Source organism: Pelophylax lessonae (assembly GCF_965119305.1).
Source record: "Pelophylax lessonae genome assembly, chromosome: 12".
In the NCBI taxonomy this organism is placed as follows: Eukaryota; Metazoa; Chordata; class Amphibia; order Anura; family Ranidae; genus Pelophylax; species Pelophylax lessonae.
This window is the reverse complement of record NC_138779.1, coordinates 22,444,404-22,472,382: the sequence shown is the minus strand read 5'-3', so window position 1 is coordinate 22,472,382 and position 27,979 is coordinate 22,444,404. Positions and strand designations below refer to the sequence as shown.

Genomic DNA, 27,979 nt, shown 5'->3' with positions numbered 1-27,979 from the left:
TATCAGTAAGTCACAAAATAAAATCTACGGAAATATTTTTTCAAAGCCCCTTTGACCTCTTTGTTCCTCAGGCAGTAAATTATTGGGTTTGCAACTGGTGTCAGAATGCTGTACAAGAGAGATGCAAAAATTTCCAGTTCAATGGAGTATCCTGTTGGTCCAATGTAATTAAGGTTGGCTGTGCTGTAGAACACTGTAACTACGATGAGATGGGAGGAGCAGGTAGAAAAGGCCTTTGATCTTCCTTCAGAAGACTTGATCTTCATGATGGTGGAGATGATGTGGAAGTAGGATATAACGATATAAAGAAATGGGGTGAAGCCAAGGAACACACTGACAACATATAATAATATTTTGCTGGTCTTGGTCGGGTTACAGGCCACTTGTACCAATGGTGGAACATCACAATAAAAATGATTCACACTCTTCTCCAACTGACAGAATTCAAGTTTGGAAGTCATGACCGTATGAAGGATAGAATTGAGGAACCCACTCAGCCATGATGCAGCTGCAAGACCGGCACAAAGTTTCATTCTCATGACCACCGGATAACGTAACGGGTTGCATATGGCAACAAAGCGGTCATACGCCATCACAGCCAAAAGAATACACTCAGCTCCACCTAGAGAGACAAATAGATACAACTGTGCAATACATTTGACAAAGGAAATCCTTTTGTTGCCGGTCGCAGAATTGAATATCATAACCGGGAGAGTAGTGGAGGAGTAACACAAGTCCAACATAGAGAGATTGCTAAGAAAAAAATACATCGGTGTGTGCAGATGCGCTTCAACCCTAATGATGATAAAAATGCAGAAATTGCCAATCAGGATTGTGCAATAAATGAGGGATAACAAAAAGGTGATGATGACGATACAATCATCTGAAAACGTTAATAATAAAATATTCTTCAATATTGTCTGGTTCTCATACTTAGGCACTTCAGTAAAGGGCATCTAAAACAAACAAAAAAGTTGCTCATGAAAAGACATATTTAGAATAAATCCCTGGGGCAGATAATTTAGCGTAAACAGAAATAACAATATGCCCCCTCATTTCGCAATTTTGGCTCGAGGTGCAACGTCTTATCCTTTCTGTCTCGGGTTTATTACCAACAAACAACCCCCTCTTCCTGGTCTTTGGAAATCTGGATGGTTCCACCCTGGGTTTGAACCCTCAACAATCCTTACTTTTGAACCGCCACAAAGTATGGATCTTGACTTGCCTCATGATTGCCAGACGGACCATACTCAGGAAATGGACAACCCCTCGCCCTCCCACGACCCAGGAAGTACAGGAAGAACTTGCAAAACTGCACGCCAAAGAGTTTTTAGATACGCAACTTCTTTCCGGATCCTCTACACGACTCGCATCTAAATGGGATTCCTATATAACTAAATTCCCTCAGCCTACCATTGGATCCCCTTAATACTCTGGTTTTTCATCCGACTCCTGTGAACTTACCCTAGTACCACGTAGCCTACCTCCTGCCCTATTCACTTGGACCTGGTATTCCCTCCTCTCCCCTTTGTTTTACCTCTTCTCTTCACCCCCCCCCCCCCTCCTCCCCAGCTTACCTACTCTTTCCATTGGCATCAATATTTGTTTATCCTGCCATCCTTGTCTACATGCCATTTATTGGGTGATTGTTATTTTTGTTGTAGATGTTTCCCTCGTTACAATGTCATGCTTTGTATGTTTTAAAAATTTTCAATAAAAAAAAAAAAAAAAGAAATAACAATATAATTTTGTAACGTCAGGCACATAGAAGCTTGGCCAAATAATTTACTACATTTTCCCTGTGTTGCTAACTTGCCAAAACACTTACTAGTTAAAAGTTCATGATCAAATTTTCCACCCTTCCCATGTATTTCCCATTTCTGTGTGAACTATGTACAATCAATAGGTGCTTTTATCATGATTACATATGAAAGGTATATATGAGAAAGTGGCCTACAAAAGTCTCTGTGCTGTCTGAGATGACCTTCATTGAAGCAGAAAGCTTTCTTACAATATGGACCGACAAACTTTCAATAAAGTTAACACATCATGGATTACCAATGACTATAGAACCTCTGCTGCTGATGCTCCAAACTTAAATTTTAATTTGTCATCCGACCTAAAAAAATCGAAATGATACCTGCCACCAAAACCATCTTCGGCCACCTCTCCTGTCCTATTTGGATGCTCTAAGCCAGGCTGGTCCAATATATTTTGCTGCCTAGGTCCAAGAATTAAAAGCTGCCCCCACCTCTCCCCCCCCCTAAAAATAATCACGCCCACTGAAAGGCCCCCACATCCATTCTTTTATATCATGATAATTAAAACTGAAATTAAATTAATCAGGAGTCAGATTTACATGCAACAGCACTTTGTCTATATGCAAAAGTATATGACATAAGGATATTCTGTTCAATTCCAAGGGGTGGGCTAGGTCAGTTTAGGGGCAGGCTAAGGTAGTATATAGACAGGCTAGGGTAGTATAGGGATAGGCTAGGGATTGGATATGGACAGGCTAGGGCAGTATAGGGGCAAGCTAGGGTGGTATATAGACAAGTTAGGGTAGTATACGGATAGGCTAGGGTAGTATATGGACAGGCTAGGGCAGTATAGGGGCAGGCTAGGGTGGTATATAGACAGGCTAGGGCAGTATAGGGGAAAGCTAAGGTGGTATATAGACAGGTTAGGGTAGTATATAGACAGGCTAGGGCAGTATAGAGGAGGGCTAGGGTGGTATATAGACAGGCTAGGGCAGTATAGAGGAGGGCTAGGGTAGTATGGGGGCAAGGGGAGCGGATGGAGGGGTAGTTGTCATCATGACACACAAAATGGTGTTTTTGATTTGTGGTGATTAGATGCAGTGAGGATCTGCTTTTAGTTCCGCTTAAACACACACACACACAAACACATCTGAAAAAGGGGAAATGGATGAAAACATACCTTTTTATTTGTTGCAGAGTATGGAAGTCTTGTCTTAATGTTAAGGCTTTGAGGCTTTGAATGGAACCAGCCAAAAATCAGGGGACCGAAGGCTTGTGGTTTTATAGTTTGTGTTATTTGCTGAGGGATCTCATCCCTTCAGTATTGCCAGATCATTAAATCTAATTTTGTAAATTTGTAACTAAGGTAATAAAATAATCAGTGACGTAATGCAGACTCTTAAAATTCCCATTGTTCCTTGTAGGTGAATTTCTCATTGTGATTCCATGGTGGAAGAGTAGACAAGAAGAATGATTCCATGGGGGAACATTATACCCAGAGTGGCCGGCGTTTAGAGTTCCACTCTGGCAAAGTTCAATATTTCTCTTAGACAAAATTGACTGCAGACCGTATATAGGCATAGTGGGATAATATAAGTGACTGCAGACCCTATATAGGCATAGTGGGATAATATAAGTGACTGCAGATCCTATATAGGCATAGTGGGATAATATAAGTGACTGCAGATCCTATATAGGCATAGTGGGATGAGATAAGTGACTGCAGATCCTATATAGGCATAGTGGGATGAGATAAGTGACTGCAGATCCTATATAGGCATAGTGGAATAAGATAAGTGACTGCAGAGCCTATTTAGGCATAGTGGGATAAGATAAGTGACTGCAGAGCCTATTTAGGCATAGTGGGATAAGATAAGTGACTGCAGAGCCTATATAGGCATAGTAGAATAAGATAAGTGACTTCAGATCCTATATAGGCATAGTGGAATAAGATAAGTGACTGCAGAGCCTATTTAGGCATAGTGGGATAAGATAAGTGACTGCAGATCCTATATAGGCATAGTGGGATGAGATAAGTGACTGCAGATCCTATATAGGCATAGTGGGATGAGATAAGTGACTGCAGATCCTATATAGGCATAGTGGGATGAGATAAGTGACTGCAGATCCTATATAGGCATAGTGGAATAAGATAAGTGACTGCAGAGCCTATTTAGGCATAGTGGGATAAGATAAGTGACTGCAGAGCCTATATAGGCATAGTAGAATAAGATAAGTGACTTCAGATCCTATATAGGCATAGTGGAATAAGATAAGTGACTGCAGAGCCTATTTAGGCATAGTGGGATAAGATAAGTGACTGCAGAGCCTATATAGGCATAGTGGAATAAGATAAGTGACTGCAGATCCTATATAGGCATAGTGGAATAAGATATGTGACTGCAGAGCCTATTTAGGCATAGTGGAATAAGATAAGTGACTGCAGAGCCTATATAGGCATAGTGGAATATGATAAGTGACTGCAGAGCCTATATAGGCATAGTGGAATAAGATAAGTGACTGCAGACCATATATAGGCATAGTGGGATAAGTTAAGTGATTGCAGATCCTATATAGGTATAGTGGAATAAGATAAGTGACTGCAGAGCCCATATAGGCATAGTGGAATAAGATAAGTGACTGCAGACCATATATAGGCATAGTGGGATAAGTTAAGTGATTGCAGATCCTATATAGGTATAGTGGAATAAGATAAGTGACTGCAGATCCTATATAGGCATAGTGGGATAAGATAAGTGATTGCAGATCCTATATAGGCATAGCGGGATAAGATAAGTGATTGCAGATCCTATATAGGCATAGTGGGATAAGATAAGTGACTGCAGAGCCTATATAGGCATATTGGAATAAGATAAGTGACTGCAGATCCTATGTATGCATTTTGTGGGATTGACAGGGTTGAGCCCCACTGGAGGGGAGGAAATTTAAACAGGGCCATTTCCCAAAACGAAACACAGTGGATCCATTGTTTAGGAACTATGAGCCCTTTGGGGTTGAACATTGAGTTAGATCTCAATTGTTTCATTTCTAATTGGTAAAATAAAGCGATATTATGTATATCTATTTTCATTTCTTATTTTATTTTTCATCTTCCTTTTTTTCATTTTGTGATTTTTTTTTTATATTTTATTGCTTTTTATATACATTTTTTTTTTATAGATGTAGCACCCTCCTAGATAGGTGCTAGGAAAAAGCATCTGCTTATCAGGGGAGCCCGATCTGTTAGTTATGCCTGTTGCATGTGTCCATATGTGATTCACTGGGTCTGAGGGAGTGTCCCCATTGTATCCAATAGGGGAGCCTGTTGGACAGTGGAGGAAAACCAGCCAGTGACATATAGGCTTTTGTGGTAGTCCCAGTGGGAAGGCACAACCGCAGTGCATCCTGAGATTGCTCATAAAAGCCAGGGGCACATGTGACAGGGCGTCTTTGGCGGGAAGCCAGGTCCCAGGAGGAGAGTGACGGCTGTCTCTCCTCCTGCTGTCTGAGGAAGGTAGTCACAGGCAGTCGGCCTAGTGAGCCAGGTGTGGAGCTGAGCCTGAAGGATCCTGGAAAGCTGACGGTGGAGCTGCAGGCAGAGTCACCTGGGAGTACCAGGGGGCTTGCCAAGGCATCTGCCCAGGAAAGGGGGACCACTCCAGTAAAGTCAGAGGATAGAAGGTCAGCTCACACAGTATGCAAGAGTAAAGGGGGTGCCAAGTAGAACCCTCAAGAATAAGGGTAAAGGGGGGTGCCAACTGGGGCCCTGAAGAGAAATTCGCTATACGGTTCACTTATCAAACACTTCACCTCAGTGGCAAGGTGAAGCAGCGGCCTTGCCACACTCAGCATAGTTAGAAGTCCTAAATTGTGCATAGTCCATCCAGTTGGAGTATCCCACTCCTCCCTTCTCCCATCCCAAGTTCTAAAATAAAAACAACAAAAAAACAAATCCCCTGGACTGTTTCCTGACTGAGCCAAACACTTAAAGTACTAAGAACTATCAATTTGTTGCTATGGGTAACCCAGGGGAATCCACATCAAGCAGCTCCCACTGGAGTAGTGCCACGTAAATTTTATTTTATTTCAATTTTTTTTTATTTCATTTTTATTTTTCATCTTACAATAGTATTTTTCATAATACATTTTATTCATATATATTTCTGTATGATTTGATATACGGCTGGTTATTTCCAGTTGACATAGATTGTTTTTAGCGATTTATATTGTATTTTGTTAATAGCAGCAGTAAGTGACATCGTTGAGACTATTTTCAGCAAGTGGATATTGACGCTGTACTTATTTATCCATTACAGTTTACTTTTGTACAACAAACTTCTGAAGAAGTGGCTGAGAGCCACGAAACATGTTAAGTTTTTGGATGGACATGGACCACCCTGCCACCCATTAACAGGGAACTTTGGTTTTGATGCCAACCCTTGGATTACCGCTTATCAGTCCATGATCCACCATTATATCTATATTATTGATGTCCTTGATGTATATGTCATGCAATTCTTGTACGATAGCCGATACTCATATAGAGTTTTTAACTATTAAATGTTTCTTCTCTTTTTTTGAATAAAATTGATATATTTTTAACCATTTATTATATGGGTTTGTTGTAACTCTAATGTTTATGGCACCATTAAAATCCCATGCCCCTCTCCTCTCCTATTTTCTTGGAATTCGGGTGGTGCACCTGTGATGATCCAGTGGCTGGGATGGTGATATTGCGTCTCTCACCCCCAGTTCACTGGCCCTCTCATATCTGCCCGCGGAATGTCCATGAAATTTCTCTAAGTGGATATATTGATATATTTCAATTAATGGCATTTTGGGCTCGCTTCCAATATGGCCACCATGTCTTTTTGAATGGTCACCGGGGAAGAGGCTTCTCGGGATATAAATAGAGGCTTGTACTGACCAGAAATGAGGTCCTTAATGGCGCCCTGTGGAAGAGTGAAACAAGTTGATGTAGTTTACAATTTCGAGTTGTAACGAGGTCACACCCGGTTGCCGTGGAACGCATGGTGGATATTTTGGTGAAGCCTATTGGTGTTTACATGCTGTTTTACTGCTACCATTTTGTAAGAATGTTTTTATTGCGCCAATAAACTGCAACCCTATGGTACTTCACTATTGGCTCCTTCTCTTTGTTCCGCACCTGAGGATTACTGAAACATCTTAGAGGCTACTGGGGAGTTCTTGATCCGTTCCTTGTGACCCATTAGTCTTATTTAAATCAGGCCTGGTCATTAAGGGGGGAAAACTTTCCAGGGCCGAAGTGGTTAAATAACAAACTTGTTATATTTACATGCTCTGTGCAGTGGTTTTGCACAGAGCAGCTCCAATCCTCCTCTTCTCAGGTCCCCTGCTGTCGCTCCTGGCCCCTCCCTCCTGCCAAGTACTTGCTCTCGAGGCACTCAAGCAGGCTCGCTTCCAAGCCTCTGCTCTGCGTGTCCATTCACACGGCTCAGCCCCACCCCATCTCTCTCCCTTTTGGCTCACTGGCTGTGATTGACATTAGCTCCCACATCTGTCTCAGCCAATGAGGGTGGAGAGTCCCCAGAAGGCCGAGGCTCTCATGCACATTGCTATATCGCAATGGGGCTCAGGTAAGTATTGGGGAGGGGGGGGGCTGCTGCACACAGAAGGTTTTTTTTTCAGTGCATGTCAAAACCTTGCGCTTTTTTGAAATAGTCAAAAAATAATTAAGGCTAAGTACAGTAAATGTGGAATATCAATCTTTGAATTACCACTAAAAAAGGAGATCTTTGGGGACTTCCCACAGATACATTTTCATTTAGGAAGATGACCCTCAGCTACAGGTAAAATGCCCCTGTCTGTTCTTTAAAAAATTCAGGGTGGCTACGTTTATTCTCCATGGTCCCACTTGCTTGCTCCTGAGATGGAATATGGACTATGGGATTTGTACAATGCATACAGTAGTACACATAACCTCAACTAAGGCCTCATTCACACAGGTGTACCGATCTGTATGCCCCTGCAAAGGGCCGTCTTCAGCCGCCTAGGGCGTGCAGGTAGCTTGTTGAAATCAATGACAGGAGGCTGGCTGCACAAATCTCCACAGATCTCCATACACTTTCCAAGGTGTACATTAATGCATGTCTGATCCACGGCTCAGAAGGTAATCTGTCTGTCTGCAAGTGGCGGCCCGTGAATAGGGGGCGCCAGGGTGCCGCCCCCCCCCCTAAAAAAAGTAAAAAAAAAAAAAAAATGACAAAATGAGCAATAAAGTTTAACAAAAAAAAAAATGGGGGGGGGGTGGGGTTACGGCCCAGAAGAGGCGCCGATTGGCTGCCTTCTGGGGGCGTAACCTGGGCGCAGGGCACAGCGCTTGGACACCCCCACTTCGTGGATTCCTGGCTGTGATTGGTCCAATCCCCAGCCTGGACCAATCATCATCCAGGACATCCGACGCTGACGTCGCTGACGTTGCGTGTGTCATTCTCACTGGAGTGGACGCCGGACGGACGATGGAGTCGGATGGACGGACGGGAGTGACGGCGGCACCGGAGAGGAGACCATCGGATGACCCAGACGACCGGACCAGTCACCTCACCATGCCGCAGCGACGATGGAGTCGGGTGGACGGACAGGAGTGACGGCGGCATCGGAGAGGAGACCATCGGATGACCCAGACGACCGGACGAGTCACCTCACCAGGCCACAGCGGCAGGAGCGGAGGTCATCTGGAAGAGAAGAACCAGTCAGTCAGGACTCGGTCACCACCGGTAAGTGAGTCCTCCCTGTCCTGTCAGTCTCTGCAATCATTGGGGTACAATGCTGTGGCACTCTGCAATCATTGGGGTACGATGCTGTGGCACTCTGCAATCATTGGGGTACAATGCTGTGGGCACTCTGCAATCATTGGGGTACAATTCTGTGGCACTTTGCAATCATTGGGGTACAATGCTGTGGGCACTCTGCAATCATTGGGGTACAATGCTGTGGCACTCTGCAATCATTGGGGTACAATGCTGTGGGCACTCTGCAATCATTGGGGTACAATGCTGTGGCACTCTGCAATCATTGGGGTACAATTCTGTGGCACTCTGCAATCATTGGGGACAATGCTGTGGGCACTCTGCAATCATTGGGGGACAATGCTGTGGGCACTCTGCAATCATTGGGGTACAATGCTGTGGCACTCTGCAATCATTGGGGTACAATGCTGTGGCGCTCTGCAGTGATTGGGGACAATGCTGTGACACTCTGCAGTGATTGGGGACAATGCTGTGGCGCTCTGCATTGAAAGGGGCTCGCACGCTGAACTCTGCATTGATGGGGGCATGGAACAGTGTTCATTGCATTGAAGGGGGCACAGCACAGTGTTTATTGCATTTAAGGGGGCTCAGCACAGTGTTTATTGCATTGAAGGGGGCACAGCACAGTGTTTATTGCATTGAAGGGGTCACAGCACAGTGTTTATTGCATTGAAGGGGGCACAGCACAGTGTTTATTGCATTGAAGGGGTCACAGCACAGTGTTTATTGCATGGAAGGGGTCACAGCACAGTGTTTATTGCATTGAAGGGGTCACAGCACAGTGTTTATTGCATTGAAGGGGGCACAGCACAGTGTTTATTGCATTGAAGGGGTCACAGCACAGTGTTTATTGCATTGAAGGGGTCACAGCACATTGTTCATTGCATTGAAGGGGGCACAGCACAGTGTTTATTGCATTGAAGGGGTCACAGCACAGTGTTCATTGCATTGAAGGGGTCACAGCACAGTGTTTATTGCATTGAAGTGGTCACAGCACAGTGTTTATTGCATTGAAGGGGTCACAGAACAGTGTTTATTGCATTGAAGGGGGCACAGCACAGTGTTTATTGCATTGAAGGGGTCACAGCACAGTGTTCATTGCATTGAAGGGGGCACAACACAGTGTTTATTGCATTGAAGGGGGCACAGCACAGTGTTCATTGCATTGAAGGGGTCACAGCACAGTGTTTATTGCATTGAAGTGGTCACAGCACAGTGTTTATTGCATTGAAGGGGTCACAGCACAGTGTTTATTGCATTGAAGGGGGCACAGCACAGTGTTTATTGCATTGAAGGGGGCACAGCACAGTGTTCATTGCATTAAAGGGGGCACGCACGCTGGTCTCTGGATTGAAAGGGGGCATGTACGCTGGTCTCTGCATTGAAAGGGGGCATATACCATCTCCTGTACTATGACCTGTGCCATGCCTATACCATATCTGTGCCATGCCTATACCATCTCCTGTACCATCACCTATGCCATGCCTGTACCATCACCTGTGCCATGCCTGTACCATGGCTTCAAAGTCACGCAATTTTTTACTGCGTTTTTTTGGCGCGAAGCAAAACCTATTACATTTTTCTTTTTGCGCCCCCCCAAAAATTTTGAGCACCAGCCGCCACTGCTGTCTGCATCCTGATTTGTACATAAAACCTGCATGGATGCGCACTCAGGGATAAGTGTGCGGCCGACCGCCTGTCATTGATTTTAGCAGGCTGCCTGTATGCCCATGCATGGAACATTTGTGCATCCTGGTCAGCTGAAGATGGTCCTTCGCACTGACGTACGATTCGTTGTTCCAAACATCTTGGAGAACTAACCACAGAACTTCTGTGGATGTAGGCTACCTCAAATCCTTCTGTCTCTTCATGTAATCCCAAACAGACACATGATGCTAGGATCAGGGCTCTGTGGGGGCCAAACCATCACTTCCAGGGCTCCTTGTTCTTCTCTACACTGAAGACAGTTCTTAATGACATTGGCTGTATGTTTGGGGTCGTTTTCCTACTGCAGACTAAATTTCGAGCCAATTACACACCTCCCTGATGATATGGCATGATGGATAAGTATCTGCCTGCATTTCCCAGCATTTGGGACACGATTGATCCTGACCAAATCTCCAACTATTATCAGAAATGCGCCCCAAACTTGAAAGGGGCCTCCACATCCACTACCTCCACTTCACTGTTGCCTGCAGACACTCATTATTCATTATTATGCTCTCCAGCCCTTCCCCCAATAAACTTCCTCTTGCTACAGCCAGATATTTAATATTTTGACCCACCAGTCCAGAGCACCTGCTGGCATTTTTTTTTTAACCCCAGTTCCTATGTTTTCCTGCATAGTTTAGTTGCTTAGCCATGTTTCCAAGGCAGAGGATTGGCTTTTTGCCTGCAATTCTTCTATGAAGACCACTTCTGGCCAGACTTTTCCGGTGAGCGTTGGTCCCATTGGTTTCCATTAGTTCTAGGCTGATGGCACTGCTGGACATCTTTCAATGTTGAAGGGAAGTAAGCTTGATGGGTCTTTCATCTGCTGCATTAAATTTCCTGCATCTGCAGTCCTCAATGTTCCCAAAACATGTGCAAAGGGAGCACTATGGGGTCTTGAGCCGCTAGCACAAAAAGGTGAATATATAACCTTCTACAACGTAACAAATTAAATGTGTACAGCGTTAATAAAAATACATAATATGATATACATATACCATACAATAGAAAACACTGTGTACTGTGCCAATGAAATAAATCAGTAGTCCAAATGTGTAAAAAAAAGTCCAAAATCTAAAATTTAAAATTGTCCGTGATACAAAGCGTGTCAAATCACTCCTCTAATAAGCAAAGAGAAAATGGATGCAGTGATGATGATTCCACCTCCGGTGCATATACATTATTGTGAAAGTGCTCCTCCTCCACTGTTTATATGCACTCACCAGAAGTCATATCAAAGGATTCCTTATGGTCAATCAGATCGAGAGCTGGAAGCCCGTCCTGACCCACAGGACCATCCCCCCCGGACGCCAGGCACTGGATACACTAGGAGGGAGCTACACAAGCAGAAGTTGAAGCTTTGGCCATCAAAGCATCATGGGAACCCAACTGTCATACACTAGCACAGGATTACAGAGAAAAAAGGCTCATCAATATCTGAAGTCCTCCTGAGATGGTTTCCCTGTCATTGTGCTGGCCCACAGCCATAGGAACCAAAGGTCTGGAGGAGCAAGATGGCTGCTGGAATTCCAGAAACCATGTGGAACAGTCCTCAATGTTGCCTGATCAGTAGTCACATGATCGCCAATCCTTCCTGCCTCCCTGGCTTTCAAAACTTTCTAAAGGGAAGCCTGGGTGGGAGTTAGTTGGGGTAAAAGAATCCTTCACTACGGTAATTTTTTTGTATACATACTAGGGATCGACCGATTATCGGGGGCCGATGTGCACTTTCCCCGATATATATCGGAATCGGCCACCAAGGTTACCAATATTGCTGATATTTTGGGAAAGTGCTGTACCGGAGAGATGTCTGCAGCTAGAGGCATCACCCGGTACCGACGTCCATAGCCAACGGTTGGCTGTCTTGTAATGACAACCGATGCGGCTGAGAAGCCGCTCGGCTGTCATTACAAGGAGCGGGAGGGGACGTCCCCCCCCGCCGCCTTCCATGGGTCTCGCCCGGGTCTCCCATCCCACCGGGAGACCCAGGCAACATGCCTGCACGGCTGCCGAAGACCGTTTAAAGCCGTATTTGATCGGGTCTCCATGCAAAAACCCGGAAATGATGTCATGACTTCACTTCCGAGTACTCGGCGACAGATTAAAAAAAATGACAGCATTCAAAACAGCCAAACTTGGCATTTTGAATGCTTTTAAGTGCAAAGGAGGGGTTTGGGGTCTTTTAGACCCCCAGTTCCTTCCACAAGAGTACCTGTCAAGTGATACAAAAAAATATATTTTTTTAAATGTAAAAAAATATTAGCCAATATCAGACGATACTGATATGAATTGACCAAAATATCGGTATCGGCAACAAAAAAACGATATCGGTCGATCACTAATACACACACACATCACTTTAATATATTAACAGAAAAACAAAAGATCATTTCTTGTTAACCACCATTTTTTTTATTGGTTCGGGTATTTTCTTAAAAGTATTGAATTCAGACAATACAGATATTTTCCCCAACATCCCCACTCCCCTCTTCCTTCCCCCTGGCTTTTTACGAAAAGCTTACAAAGAATTAACATCAAATATATGCAGTGGCATCTTTAATGAAATAAGTGGCATAGCCACCATAAGAATAATATTAATAGTACAAGGAGAGCAAAAACATGCCTGTATTTCATCAACTGAACAATAAGGCAACCACAATTTTTTTTTTTTTCAATAAATTTATTCGATTGTAAGTTCTCACGCACTGAACAAATTGTTGGCTCCATAGGAATCGTGTATAATATCCTGTATTATTATTATAATTTTAACAGGGTTACATTTAAATAGTAAAGAAAAAGTAAGTATAGGATTACAATTAATAAAAATAAAATAGCACGTCTCCAGAACTGAGACAATTGCCATTTGGCGTTCAATACACAAATTTCTGCAAAAAAAAAAGTTATTGGTCATTACAAATAGTTAGTAGAAAATTTCTCTGTTCTTTTTTTCTCAAAACTTTGTTCTTTTATTAGCCCCAATAAAGCATGATTTAAGAATTGCCAATAATTACCCATATATGAAATATTTTATTTTGGAACATGTAACAAATCCCAGAAGCATCTTAATGAGGAAACATTTGTTATGCTGCAGAAAAAAAAAAAAAATGTCTGCTCCTTTCCATACAAATTGATTAGAGACCTGTTAATGAATCCCTAGAGCCAAATGTATCAAACAATTGTAATTTTATCTACAGAAATGAGCCCTCTGGACACTGTATTGTATTTACAGGTTTATTTGTGTAATGTCTGTTTGAACGGGGCGACCAAATGTTTTATAGTTAATATATAATGAGAAATATGTGGAATACCATTTCTGACCGCACAGATTATAGAAATTCCCCTTATGTTGAGTTAAGTTAAAATTAACTTGTTTTGGTGTTAAAGTTAAAGTGCTTGCACAATAAATCCAAAATTAATAACATTTTAGTTTGCTAAAGCAGTGTGTATCATCTAAAAATTTAAATTTTTCAAAAAAAAAAAAATACTTGTTTTCGCCTTTTTTTTTTCTCCTTTATGGCAGGGCTTCCCAAACTTTTTTGGGCCGAGATCCACTTCTGAATAAAGTTATTTTTCGGGACCCACTTGCTTATTATTGAATATTGTAAAGCGCTACAGAGTTTGTGAATGGCCTGGTCATTAACCACTTGCCTACTGCCGCACAACTATGTACTGCGGCAGTCAGCCTCTCCTGGGCAAAGCGACGTATGGGTACGTCACTTGCCCACGGGCCTGTAGGGGGCGAGCGAGTGCCGGCGCACTCCCGCCCCGCCGGCGCACTCCCGCCCCCGCTTGTTCCCTGCCTTCCCCGCGAGTGTAACCGGTGGCTCCGATGTCCGCCGGCCACTCGCGATCTCGCTCAGGAGAGGGAGAAAGGCAGACGGCTGATGTAAACAAAGCCGCTGTCAGGTCACCTGTGGCCAGGTGACAACTGCACCCTGTTGGAGGCAGGGGCGCAGTGCAAGGTAGTGAACCCAATAGCAGACTGCTGCGGATGGACCGAAACGTGAGCCCAAGATTCCCCAGGGCGCGGAGTCTAAGACCCAGCAGGTGTTCACCAGAGCCTCTAGTGGTGAGGATGGACTTGGCTGCAGCTGGGCCCAGGTCGGGGCCCCTGAGGTCCCCCTCAGGTCACGCTCCGTAGGGAGAGAAGGGAAGCAGACACTCAGGACACACAGAATGGTGATGGGTAAGCCGAGGTCGGAGTAACAGGCAGACAAGGGTAGTTAAGGGACAGGCCAAAGGTCAGGGTAACAGGCAAACAGGCATAGTCAGAGACAAGCCAAAGTCGGTACACAGAAGAGTAGTTCAAGCACACGGCAAACAGGAAACAGGAAACAAACACTGTTGAACAGCAAAGCAGACTTACAGTGCACTGGTTAATATAGACTTCCTGTGATGACCTGGGTGGGGCAGGAACAGGAAGGATAGGTGATAAAAAAGGAACCAGAAGTGCAGTCTGACCTCTAATACAGACATGATGGGACAGGTAAGCTTCCCAAACTATTGCAAGTCCATGACAGCCGCCTGTCATTCTCCCTTAGATCATCACTGAGGCTATGTGATCCTGCTATGTAGGATCGTATGTCTCTGTAATGATCTAACATGCCACGCCCCCTGACAGTTAGAATCACGCCCCTAGGGAAACACTTAACCCCTTGATCACCAGTAAGGTTAACCCCTTCCCTGACAGTGTCATTATTACAGTAACAGTGCATATTTATTGCACTGATTACTGTAGTAATGTCACTGGTACCCCCAAAAGTGTCAAAAATTCCAGTCAAGGGTCCGATCTGTCGGCCGCAATGTCGCAGTCCCGCAAAAAAAAAAATCGCAGATCGCCGTCATTACTAGTTAAAAAAAAAAACAATAAAAATGACAGAAATCTTTCCTGTAGTTAGTAAACGCAATAACTTTTGCGCAAACCAATCAAAATACGTTTATTGCGATTTTTTTTACCAAAAATATGTAGCAGAAAACAAATTGGCCTAAAATGTTAAAAAATTTTGATTTTTACTTTTTTTTTTGAGAATTTCATATTAAAAATATGTGAAAAATATTATTTTTCCAAAATTGTCGCTATTTTTTTGTTTATAGCGCAAAAAGTAAAAATCGCAGAGGTGATCAAATACCACCAAAAGAAAGCTCTGTTTGTGGGGAAAAAAATGGCATCAATTTCATTTGGGTAGAGCGTTGCACAACCGCGCAATTGTCCAATAAATTCACACAGTGCCGAATCGCAAAATAGGGCCTGGTCTTTGAGCAGCCAAATCCTCCAGGGCTTAAGTGGTTAAGGGGGCAAATCCAGAAGTCCAGAAGTTATTAAACCTGAAGGAGGACCAGTGTTTTAATTTGTAAATTACTTTTCTACTGCTTTAGGCCTGGTTCACATGTATGCAGGTTGGCGGCCCACATTTGCACAGGCATAGCAGCCCATTGATTTGAATGGGCTGCTATGCCCTCGTTTTTCGCAGAAAAAAGGTGCATGGAGCATATTAAAAAAATCCAGTGGCCTTGAAATCCATCCTGCTTTTGCACCATGCGACTTACCTGCAGTTCCTGCACTGGCAAGCTTTCTGCATTTTTATATACGTGGGCCCAGCATTTATTAGAACTAAAAAGAGAGGGAGGCTCTCTGGGGTCCAAAGGGAACCACAGGAAATCAAACCCCACTCAATAAAAGAAAGGGGACTTTAAAGGGTGTAGAATGTGCAATAGTGAGCATACTGAATCAACAGGAAAAGTACATTAAAACCAATTTATTGTATACACTTGGTTAAAAGACAAGGCAAAAGTCATATATGCAAAAATACAATTACAAATCCATCATAGAAGAGAAGATCCAACCAACAGATAAGAATAGCCTGCTGATGGTCAAACAAAACGTCATGGGTCTAACGCGTTTCGCTGAGCTGTAGTTTTCCAGAGTGCTTCATCAGAAACCCTTGACTTTTTTTGGCAGACATAAACAATATAATAGAACAGATCTTCAATGGGGCTGTTCTACATCTTTGGGGCACCGATGCTCGTGTATCCATATTCCATCTGCTCTTGACTTGGTGATTCCTTCCATGGCCGAACCACTTCCCTCTTTTCCGGATGTGCGGGGTTCAGTACTCCCCATGAGGAGTACCCCAGATTTATTATCAGGGGCCCTCCTCTTAGGCTGTCATCACTAGGTATCCCTGGTGTGCTTGTGTGGCGCCCCTCATCCCAGCCATCGAAGATCGGATTTGTAATTGTATTTTTGAATATATGACTTTTGTCTTTTCTTTTAACCAAATTGGTTTCTAATGTACTTTTTCTGTTGATTCAGTATGCTCACTATTGCACATTCTACACCCTTTAAAGTCCCCTTTCTTTTATTGAGTGGGGTTTGATTTCCTGTGCTTCCCTTTGGACCCCAGAGAGCCTTCCTCTCTTTTTAGTTCTAATTACCACATTTGGGATGTGGGTGTGGTTGATTGCAATTTACCCTCAACACCTTGCTGCTCTTTTCCTATATGGGCCCAGCATTTTAAAACACAGTTTGCGTGTACAGGAACTGCAGGTAAGTCGCATGGTGCAAACGCAGGATGGATTTCAAGGCCACTGGGTTTTTTTAAATGCTGCATGCACCTTTTTTCGGTGGAAAACGCAGGCATAGCAGCCCATTTGAATAAATGGGCTGCTATGCCTGTTCAAATGTGGGTCGCCAACTAGGCCGAAAATAAGCCATCAAGCAGTGTCTGGCCTACCTGGTGACTGGTCCTGGCGGTCAGCTCCAATGTGATGGCCTGCACTCTGATAACACCTCCACTCAGTCCGACTCCTACCCTGAGGTGCCGCCTCCTGTACAGAACAGCGCGCACGGCAAGGGGCGGGGGTCAGAGCGTCAGTGGAGCTCAAGGCCTCACCTGCCTACTCGTAGCACAGTACGCTGCCGATGCCTGGGCAGCTCTGACCGCTCTAAATCCACCGGCGACCCACTCAGATGCAATCCACCGGCGAACCACAGTTTGGGAACTCCTGCTTTATGGCTTCTCTTTGCAGCCACTTCCTGTCTACGTTCACTCTAGCAATGGCTGTATGGCATTTCTCAGGATGAGTTTCTTGATGGTGACCACAGTTAACCATAATGGCACAATAGGCTCAATTCGCGAAACGTTATCTTAAAGTTATCTACTTTAAGATCAGCGGTAAAATAGCTCATAGTGTTTTAAAAAACATTTTTTGCAATTCTTGCAAAAGAAAATGCTAGTGATAACCAGTTTTACTTTAATGCTGGCGCATGCCAAAATCTTTAGCAACAAGGGAATAGCTGGTTGTTTAGGACGCAGTACTAACTGCCTCTTTAACAACCAGTGAATAGCTGGTTGTTGCTAAGGAGCCGGTGCTTGCCGTGTCTCCGTAGTGTTAAAATGGCTGCTTGTAGGCTCCATCTCCATGTGACAAGGTGACAACAAAGAAACACAGTTGTGAGACAAGGTGAGAGCATTGTCACCCTATAACAGGAAGCACCTGAACAGGGCTTTCCTGGCAGGATAATCAGGGATTATTTTAATAAAAGTTGCAGAATTTATTTTTGAAGATGACCCTTGAAATGGCTTTACCATATTAAAGATTGTTCAACATTTTAGTGTTTGGGTTTGCAGTGGTTAAAAATTATTGCTGCAGCCAAAACATTTTTCCATAGAAGAAATTAGCCAGCAACTCGGTACGTTCCAAGTTCCAAATTCTTTATTAGGCTACATAAAAAGGGGCACAAAATAGCGGCACAAAATAGCTAACATGTTTCCATTATGACAGCCTTCTTCAAAGCAATGCTTTGAACGTACCGGGTTGCCGGTTAATTTCTTCTATGGTTTGATGCCTTGGGAGCACACACTCCAGCCAGAATCCAGAATCCCAGCCTAAACAATCAATTCTCCAGTTCTCCAATTCACGGCATCAATCCTAAATGAGCCAGACTGGTAAAGTAGGTTTCCACTCCATTATTGTCATAATTGTCTTTGGATTGGGAAGAAGGACCCAAGAGCACGGGCCCATAGTAATCTATGTGATAACAGACCAGTTGAGCTTGGGTCATGTTTCTTTACTTAGGCCAAAACTTTTTCTTTTAAGATTTAGAGTGAGAAAAGGGTTAAAAACCTTAATTTTCTTTTTTTTTTGCTTTCTGGGTCCTTCTTCCCAATCCAATGACATGACAGAAATGGAGTGGAAACTTTTACCAGTCTGGCTCATTTAGGATTGATGCCTTGATGGCGCTAGAAAAATTGATTGTTTGGGCGGGGATTCTGCGCTCTTTGAAACACCCAAAGTTGTCCTAAACTAGCAATACACTAGTAGCTTTTCAAATTATGGGCAGCTTTACCATTTCCATGCTACAGACAGCCTCGCCTGGACCTGAAATCTGCCCTTTACACTGGGTTTTAACCTTCTGTACCAGTGATGGCGAACCTTGACACCCCAGATGTTTTGGAACTACATTTCCCATGATGCTCATGCACTCTGCAGTGTAGTTGACCATCATGGGAAATGTAGTTCCAAAACATCTGGGGTGCCAAGTAGGGATCGACCGATTACCGGCAAAGCCGATATATCGAGGGCCGATATGGACTTTCCCCGATATATAGGAATCGGCTTTTGATTTACAGATATTGCCGATATTTCGGGAAAGTGCATGTACCAGGGTGATGCCTGAAGCTAGAGGCATCACCCCAGTACCTGTGTCCATAGCTGATGGTCGGCTGTCTTGTAATGACAACCGATGCGGCTGTCATTCCAAGGAGCGGGAGGGGACTTCCCCCCCCTCCCGCTGCCTTCCGCAGTTTGCCCGGGTCTCCTGTCCCACCGGGAGACCCGGGCATCCTGCCTTCTGATCGGGTCTCCATCTGCACCGCCGCAGTCTGACCGAGTCTCCATTTCTTTGAATTCCGCGCCACCAAGTACCCGGATTTCATGACATCACTTCCAGGTACTGGCGGCGCCGAATTCAAAATCTTACAGCATTCAAAACAGCCAAACTTGGCGTTTTGATTGCTTTAAGTGCAGAGGAGGGGTTTAGGGTCTTTTAGACCCCCAGATCCCTCCACCACAGTACCTGTAGACATAATTTCTGAAGATATCGGCCGATACCGATATCCGATGACCAAAATATCGGTATTGGTATCGGCGGTAAAAAAATTATATCGGTCGATCACTAGTGCCAAGGTTCCCCTTTATTGTACTATACCCACATTGGGCCTTGCTAACATTAGTTGTATCTCACATTATCTTAATGATGTTGTGTTATGACTGCATAACCAGCCAGACAAATTTATGTAAAACTTTTTTTATTGCACTTAATAAAAATAATTAAAACAGAAATCGAATTGACATTTTTAAAAAAATTAGGGCAAATCCCCTTTAAATCCATGTTACATTTAAAATGTCTCTCTTATTGCTTTCTCCGTTGTATTTGGAATGAAAGGATCCAAGAGTTAGATATACATGAGCAGCAGCAAAGCCGTATTGAATCTAAAAAAGCAAATCTAATACGTTGCAGTTTAGCAATCCTTACTTGTGGTGGCTGCATTCATTTTCAAATTTTAGGCTTTTTTTTCCTTTTTTTTCACCTGGTGATCTGGCCAGTAACATGCCTCCTGTCTTAAAGCGGAGTTCCAGCCTAACCGCCCACTCACCTGTCCCACGGTCCAGCGATGCGCCGTCTTCTCCCTCTCTGCTCCGCGACGCCGGCATCACTGATGTGGGCACCCGGCTGTGACAGTTTGCGGCTTCACAGCCGGGTACGCACTGCGCATGCGCGAGTTGCGCTATGCGTCGTGATTGGCCGGCAATCTTCTGGGACCTCTGACATATCCCAGAAGATTGCAGGGAGGGAGAGAGAGAGGAGAACTTCCGCTCAGGGCACCGCGGCGCTCCGAGCGGAAGTGGGAGCGGGTACATGTCAAAACTAGGTACCCGCTCCCCCCCCCCCCAAAAATGACATGCCAAATGTGGCATGTCAGGGGGTTAGGACTATTTAAAGCGGAAGTTCCACTTTTGGGTGGAACTCCGCTTTAAGCCAGCCATAGACGGTGCAATTTTCTTTCCTGCCTAATTGTGGGGTCTATTCTGCTCGAGATCACTCAATTTGCCTTTTGTTTCACTTGACCCTCCCTTCTAGATTGTAAGCTCTAACGAGCAGGGCCGTCCAATTCCTCCTGTATTGAATTGTATTGTAACTGTATTGTCTTCCCTCATATTGTAAAGCGCTGCGCAAACTGTTGGCACTATATAAATCCTGTATAATAATAATAATAATAATAATAATTCCTCCATCAACTCAGTCAGTGTTGATGGCGGAATCCCTCCCATGGAGCTATTGTGTTCTCTTAGCAGGGTGAGGGGCATGGGGAGCCATCCGAGTCGGGAGAACACACAGTCATTATTTCTAGTGGTTATAGCCACTGGCAATAATCTCATGAACAATCTGACATGCTGGTTGTACCCAAGTTGATTGATCAACGTGGGTACAATCAGCCTGCCAATATATGGTTTGAATCTTGGCCAACCCTGCTGAACCGGCCAAGATTCAAACTGTCTATGGCCAGCTTGAGGGTGTCTCCACTATAGACGGAGTAGTAATGGAGACACCTTCCGACAGCAGCATTGTCAGTCTGGCAGGAAGGGAGGGTTGGATGTACCAGCAGACAGTGCTGTATTTTGGCCTAGGCCGACAAGGCCCAGGCCTAGGGCGGCACTTTGCAGGGGGGGGCGTCAAAAAAGCCCCCTCCACCTTAGACTCTATTGGCCACTAGTTGCTAGAGATGCCTCTCTCACCCCCCTCCCTCTCTCTCATCCCCTTCTATCACACCCCTTCTCTCTCTCATCCCCCTTTATCAAACCCCTTCTCTCTCTCATCCCCCCTCTCTCTCATCCCCTCTCTCTCTCTCTCTCTCTCTCTCTCATTCCCCCTCTCTCTCACCCCCCTCTCTCTCATCCCCCCTCTCTCTCACCCCCCTCTCTCTCATCCCCCCTCTCTCTCTCTCACCCCCCTCTCTCTCATCCCCCCTCTCTCTCACCCCCTCTCTCTCCCTCACATCCCCCTCTATTTCTCTCTCACCCCCCCTCTCTCTCTCATCCCCCCTTTCTCTCTCTCACCCCCTCTTTCATCCCCCCTCTCTCTCTCTCATTCCCCCTCTCTCACCCCTCTCTCTCTCTCTCATTCCCCCTCTCTCACCCCCTCTCTCTCTCTCACCCCCCCCCCTCTCTCTCTCTCACCCCCTCTCTCTCATCCCCCCTCTCTTTCACCCCCTCACTCTCCCTCACATCCCCCTCTCTCTCTCTCTCTCTCTCTCATCCCCCTTTCTCTCTCTCTCTCACCCCCTCTCTCATCCCCCCTCTCTCTTAGTCTCTAATCCCCTCTCTCATTCCCCCTTCTCTCTCACCCCCTCTCTCTCTCTCATTCCCTCTGTCTTTCTCATCCCCCTCTCTCTCACGCCCTCTCTCTCTCATCCGCCCTCTCTTTCTTTCTCACCCCCCCTCTCTCCCTCCTTCACCCACCCCCCTCTCTCTCTCCCCCCCCTCTCCCCCCCCTCTCCCCCCCTCTCGTGAGATCTCAGGGGTTCATGCTGGGATTTGTAGTCTTTCAATTTTAGGAGGGAATCACATCCATTAAAAAGGAAGGAGTGGGGCACATTTACATAGGAGGGGGAGGGGGGCGCCCAATTTTAGTCTTGCCTAAGGCAGCACAAAACTAAAATACACCACTGCCAGCAGATAGATGGACTTGACTAACAAATTAAAGAAGAGCTCCAGCTAACACTTTTTAAGCAGTTACAGCAACAGATTTTTTTTCTTTTTACATAAGGGATGCAAAGCTGACCATGGGAAGCACTCTAACCACCATTGTTGCTGGATAACTTGGTCTGTTAAAGGAAGTTGAAAAGCAACAGACTTATTGACAATATTACCCGGTGAAAATAAAGGGGAAAAAAATAAAACAAATGCAGCCACCACATCTAATGATGGTAAGCTACAATATATTAGATGTTTGGTTTTGGGTTTAATACTGCTTTAAAGGGGCCTCTCATGGGGATCCCTCCATGCTCCTGCTTGTAAAGGATTAAGGAATCACTGGAGAAGGATTAACGGTACCTAAATTAAATGAAGGACTGATTATGATAGGGGCACAGTGCGTGGCTGCCCGGGTCCAAGAATCTAGAGGAGTCCATGGGATCATTTAAAAAGTTCAGCACTCCAGTGTTGTTTATAGAAACTGAATTTCAGTTTTGCAAGGCTTTATTTTATTTTAATTTTTTATCCAGAAGGTGGCTGCCATTGGCAGCCTGCATTTCCCTCTCAGTAAATGTTTCTTCAAGTTGACTCTCATGTATTATCCTGGGGCTGTTAGTACAAATAATCCATTGCTGCCCATTGAGTTTTTTACTTGCTTGAAGAATGTCCATACTCAATGGACCCGAGTAGTTGGACTAGCTACCATGTCCTCCCTCTTCATCCCTGTGTAAGATTCTGGTACCTTTGGTACCCCTATTTACCATTTCCTTTTCAACATTGCGTCCCACCTTTCTAGTTAGGTGGAACGCATACACCTTTAAGACGGATGACGTCATCGCTGAGCGCCGCTGAGCGGCTATTTTAATCGCCGGCGTTCTCTCTCACGTTGTTCGTTCAATGTGTGCCTACATGCTTACAAGCCTTGTCTTGCTGTCGGAACCTCCAGCTATTTGCCTTTACCTGGAACAGACCGGAACCTCGCTACTGATCCCGTATCTCGCTACCGGATCACTCCCTCACTACTGGACCCCTCTACTTACTAAACCTTACTAGTGATAAGTACCCCACAGGGGAATCCTCCATAACTAACTTACACTATCATCTTCTGCACATTAAGGACTGTTACTATCTATGCATACTAATTCTACCATCTGCACTGATACATAGATTGCTAGCTCTTGAGTCTACTACCATCTATCCTTGCACTGGGTTAGTCTATCCTGTATATGTCATCTGCTGTCCTTACCACCTGTTACTATACATGATTACTAACCTATCTGCATTCTACCTATTACCATCTACTACTCTCCTGAACATTACTATCAAGTGCTTACCATTACTGTCACTGCTCACACCTGTCCCTTCAGCACATCACCTCCATACTATCATATACATCCTATCACTCCAGGAACATCTTATTGAGTGTGTGTATATCTGTATGCTGAAGCAGACAGGCCCACAGTGATGAGTCTGGAGAGTTGGATCTGGTATTCCAACACATCTCTACATGACTACTGAGTGGAGATTCTGCAGCTGCAAATCCAGCTTACAATAAAAACGCAGGAGCGTTACACCCTGCCATTCTACCCTTTGTCCTGGAGGGGAAATGCCTCATAGTTACATAGTTACATAGTAGTTGAAGTTGAATAAAGACAATGGTCCATCCAATTCAACCTCAGCACTTCTCCCCTCCCTTTTCCTTTTGCTTGCATCCAGTGTTAATTTCGTCAACGAAAGATTTTTGTCAAAATTTTAGTCAGTGGCCTTTTTACAGTGATGAAAACAAACAAAAAGTACGCCACGTTTTCGTTCACTGATGAAAACTATGACGAAAATCAATACCTTTTTCGTTAATAAACGAAAATGAAACAAAAATGTGAGGCAGGGGCGTTTATCCTTGTGAACTTCCGGTTTCCACAGGGCTCCATGCTTAGCAGTTACCACTGTGCAGCATCACAGGCCTTCTCAAACGACCGTCCATAGCAACACTGTGCATTACAGGCCTCCCGACAAGAGTTCCGACCCTCGACCATCCAGAGCAGAACACTGTGAGTGTGTACATTACAGGCCTCCACTGGCAACCAGAGCACAGTGCATTGCAGGCCTCCCCCCAGACCACCATCCAGCATTGTGCAGCATTATAGGCCTTTCGGTCCACCATCCCAGAACACTGCACATTACAGGCCTCCCCTCAGACCACCATCCAGAGCACTGTGCAGTATTACCGGCCTCCAATCATACCACAGTCCAGAGCACTATGCAGCATTACAGGCTTTCCCTCAGACCACCATCTAGAGCACTATGCAACATTACAGGCCTCCCCTCATACCACCATTCAGAGCACTGTGCAGCATTACAGGCCTCCTCTCAGACCACCATCTAGAGCACTGTGCAGCATTACAGGCCTCTCATACAACCGTCCAGAGCACTGTGCATTACAGGCCTCCTGAGACCACCATCCAGAGCACTATGCAGCATTACAGACCACAGACCACCATCCAGAGCACTGTCCAGAGCACTGTGCAGCATTACAGGCCTCCCCTCATACCACCATCTAGAGCACTGTGCACCATTACAGGCCTCTCAAACCACCATCCTGGAATACTGTGCATTACAGGCCTCCCCCTCAGATCACCATTCAGAGCACTGTGCAATATTAACTTCTTGCCGCCCGCGCTATAGCCGAAAGACGGCTACAGCGCAGGCTCTAATTTCCGGGAGGCCGTCTTTATACGGCCTCCCAGTGACAGGCTCCCCGCGCGCTCCCGCGAGCGCGCATCGGGGAAAATCTGTGTCGGCCGTGTCCCTTGGACACAGCCAATCACAGATCGTGGTAAATGGCCAATCACAGCGGCCATTTACCACGTGATTGGACCGTGCAATGAGAGATGATCTCATATGTAAACATATGAGATCATCTCTCATCGCCAGCTCTCCTTCCTCACACAGAGACTGCGTGTGAGGAAGGAGCAGAGCCGATCAGCGCTTAGGGGACACAGAAAAATGTAATCAGGACACTGATAACCAGTGCCCTGATTACAAAAGAGGTAAATAAAATAACACAAGTGCCCACCATCAGTGCCCACAGTGCCCGCCATCAGTGCCCCCCATCAGTGCCCACAATCCGTGCCCATAGTGCTGCCAGTCAGTGCCCATCAGTGCCTGCTCATCTAGGCACTGATGGGCACTGACTAGCAGCACTATGGGCACTGAGTGTGGACACTGATGGTGCTGCCCATGAGTGCTCATCAGTGCCGCCCATCAGTGCTCATCAGTGCCACCCGTCAGTGTCCATCAGTGCCACCCATCAGTGTCCAGCAGTGCCGCCTCTCAGTGCCCATCAGTGCCACCCGTCAGTGCCGCCTCTCAGTGCCCAGCAGTGCCACCTCTCAGTGCCCAGCAGTGCCACCTCTCAGTGCTCATCAGTGCCGCCTATCAGTGCTCATCAGTGCCGCCTATCAGTGCCACCTATCAGTGCTCATCAGTGCGGCATATTAGTACCTACTCATCAGTGCCACCTCATCAGTGCCCATAAGTCCCACCTCATAAGTGCCACCTCATCAGTGCCCATCAGTGCAGCCTATCAGTGCCAATCAGTGCACATCAGTGAAGGAGAAAAATGTATTTATTTTCAAAATGTACTCGCAGAAAATAAGAAAAACTTATTTTTTTCAAAATTTTCTGTCTTTTTTCTTTTTTTTTGTAAGAAATAAAAAACCCAGAGATGATTAAATACCACCAAAAGAAAGCTCTATTTGTGTGAAAAAAAAATGATAAAAATTTCATATGGGTGAAGTGTAGCATGAGCGCGCAATTGTCATTCAAAGCGTCAGAGCGCTGAAAGCTGAAAATTGGCCTGGGCAGGAAGGGGGTGAAAGTGCCCGGTAGGCATGTGGTTAAAGGCCTCCCCTATGACCACCATCCAGAGCACTGTGCAGCATTATAGGCCTCTCCTCAGACCACCATCTAGAGCACTGTGCAGCATTACAGGCCTCTCATACCACTGTCCAGAGCACTGTGCATTACAGGCCTCCTGAGACCACCGTCCAGAGCACTCTGCAGCATTACAGACCACCATCCAGAGCACTGTCCAGAGCACTGTGCAGCACTACAGAACTCCCCTCATGCCACGATCTAGAGCACTGTGCACCATTACAGGCCTCTCAAACCACCATCCCGGAATACTGTGCATTACAGGCCTCCCCCTCAGATCACCATTCAGAGCACTGTGCAATATTAAAGGCCTCCCCTCAGTCCACCATCCAGAGCACTGTCCGGCATTACAGGCCTCCCCTCAGACCACCATATTGAGCACTGTGCAGCATTACAGGCCTCTCATACCACAGTCCAGAGCACTGTGCATTACAGGCCTCCCCTCAGACCACCATCCAGAGCACTGTGCAGCATTACAGGCCTCCCCTCATACCACCATCCCGAGCACTGTGTAGCATTATAGGCCTCTCCTCAGATCACCATCTAGCACACTGTGCAGCATTACTGGCCTCCCCTCAAACCACCATCCCGAGCACTGTGCAGCATTACAGGCCTCTCATACCACCTTCCAGAGCACTGTGCATTACAGGCCTCCTGAGAAGACTGTCCAGGGCACTGTGCAGCATTACAGCCCTCAGACCACCATCCAGAGCTCAAAAATATTTTTTTTTTTGTAAATTGAGACTTGGAGGCGCTACAATACATCCTCATATCCTTCTATTTTTGATCCATGTTGCCTGGTCTGCCCTCAGTTTGCTGTATGGTCCAGTTGGGTTACTCTGGCACAGTCCCCGGGATAGGTGTTCTCCCAGAATCCCTTGCTCCACAGCTGCTGGGTTCACTTTCTTCTTTTTTTATATATTTCTTTTTGAGCTGACCTATAAGTAATGAGGCTTTATGCCCAATCTTACTATCCCTGTTTTCTATTATTCTATTATTGTTATTTACTATGTGACATTATTATCATAGCATTTTTTTTTTTTTATATATATACTTTTTTAATTAATCTCTTGCATCTACTCCTGATGAGTGGACCAGTTCCACAAAACGCGTAGAGTTTTAGGATGACAAGAATCAATTTGGTTGCCATACACTATGCCATCATGCATCTTTTCCTATCTGTGAATATTGTGGATGCCATCACTGGGATAATTATGAATTTACGCTTTTATACCTTATTTATTGATTGTGGATCAGCTTATCATTCTTTATATGCTTGTAATCTCATTGTATCATTATATATGTTTTTGCTGTCATGTAATATATATCTATATATAATTATGTCTACCTTGCAAGTTGCCTCATGTAAAGTCCCACAATTAATGTATCCTCTACTGTAGGGTTAAGTATCAGTGATAAGTGATACAGGGATAGGGTTAGGTAATACATGGGCGGAATGGGTGCTTACAATTAAACTTATTTGTTGTTCATACCAAAAGCTACTTGCTGAGGTGTACTGCTCCATGTTCTCTAAAGGAGAAGTGTGAAAAGAAAAAAAAAAAAACAAGTATTAATACTAGTGGTCGACCGATATGCCGATACCGATATTATGGTCATCGGATATCGGTATCGGCCGATATTTTCGGACATTTAAAAAAATTTTTTTATTTTTTTTCACAGGTACTGTTGTGGAGGGATCTGGGGATCTAAAAGACCCCAAACCCCTCCTGTGCACTTAAAAGCATTCAAAACGCCAAGTTTGGCTGTTTTGAATGCTGTCATTTTTTTTGAATTTGGCGCCAAGTATTACATTTTTAGTGCCGAGTATTTGTATTACAGTTTTTGCGGCTTTGATCGAGTCTTCTCTTCGGTGGCCGTGCAGGTAGGATGCCCGGGTCTCCCAGTGGGACGGGAAACCCAGGCGAGCTGCAGGAGGGGGGGACTTCCCCTCCCGCTCCTTGTAATGACAGCCGAGTGGCTTCTCAGCCGCATCGGTTGTCATTACAAGACAGCCGACCATCGGCTATG

At 45.1% G+C, this 27,979-nt stretch overlaps 1 protein-coding gene and 1 long non-coding RNA gene across 2 annotated transcripts in view; one reads left to right on the top strand and one right to left on the bottom strand.

Moving 5' to 3' along the window:
• LOC309567852 overlaps positions 1 to 27,979 on the top strand; it is a 463,599-nt gene that overhangs the window by 105,776 nt on the left and 329,844 nt on the right. The gene's annotated exons all lie outside the window — the stretch shown is intronic.
• LOC309568285 (olfactory receptor 5V1-like) lies at positions 3 to 27,476 on the bottom strand (the record flags this gene model as incomplete). Its single annotated transcript, XM_082273954.1, has 2 exons — positions 3 to 956; positions 27,420 to 27,476. 2 exons carry the CDS (start codon positions 27,474 to 27,476, stop codon positions 3 to 5), a joined length of 1,011 nt encoding a protein of 336 aa, XP_082130080.1.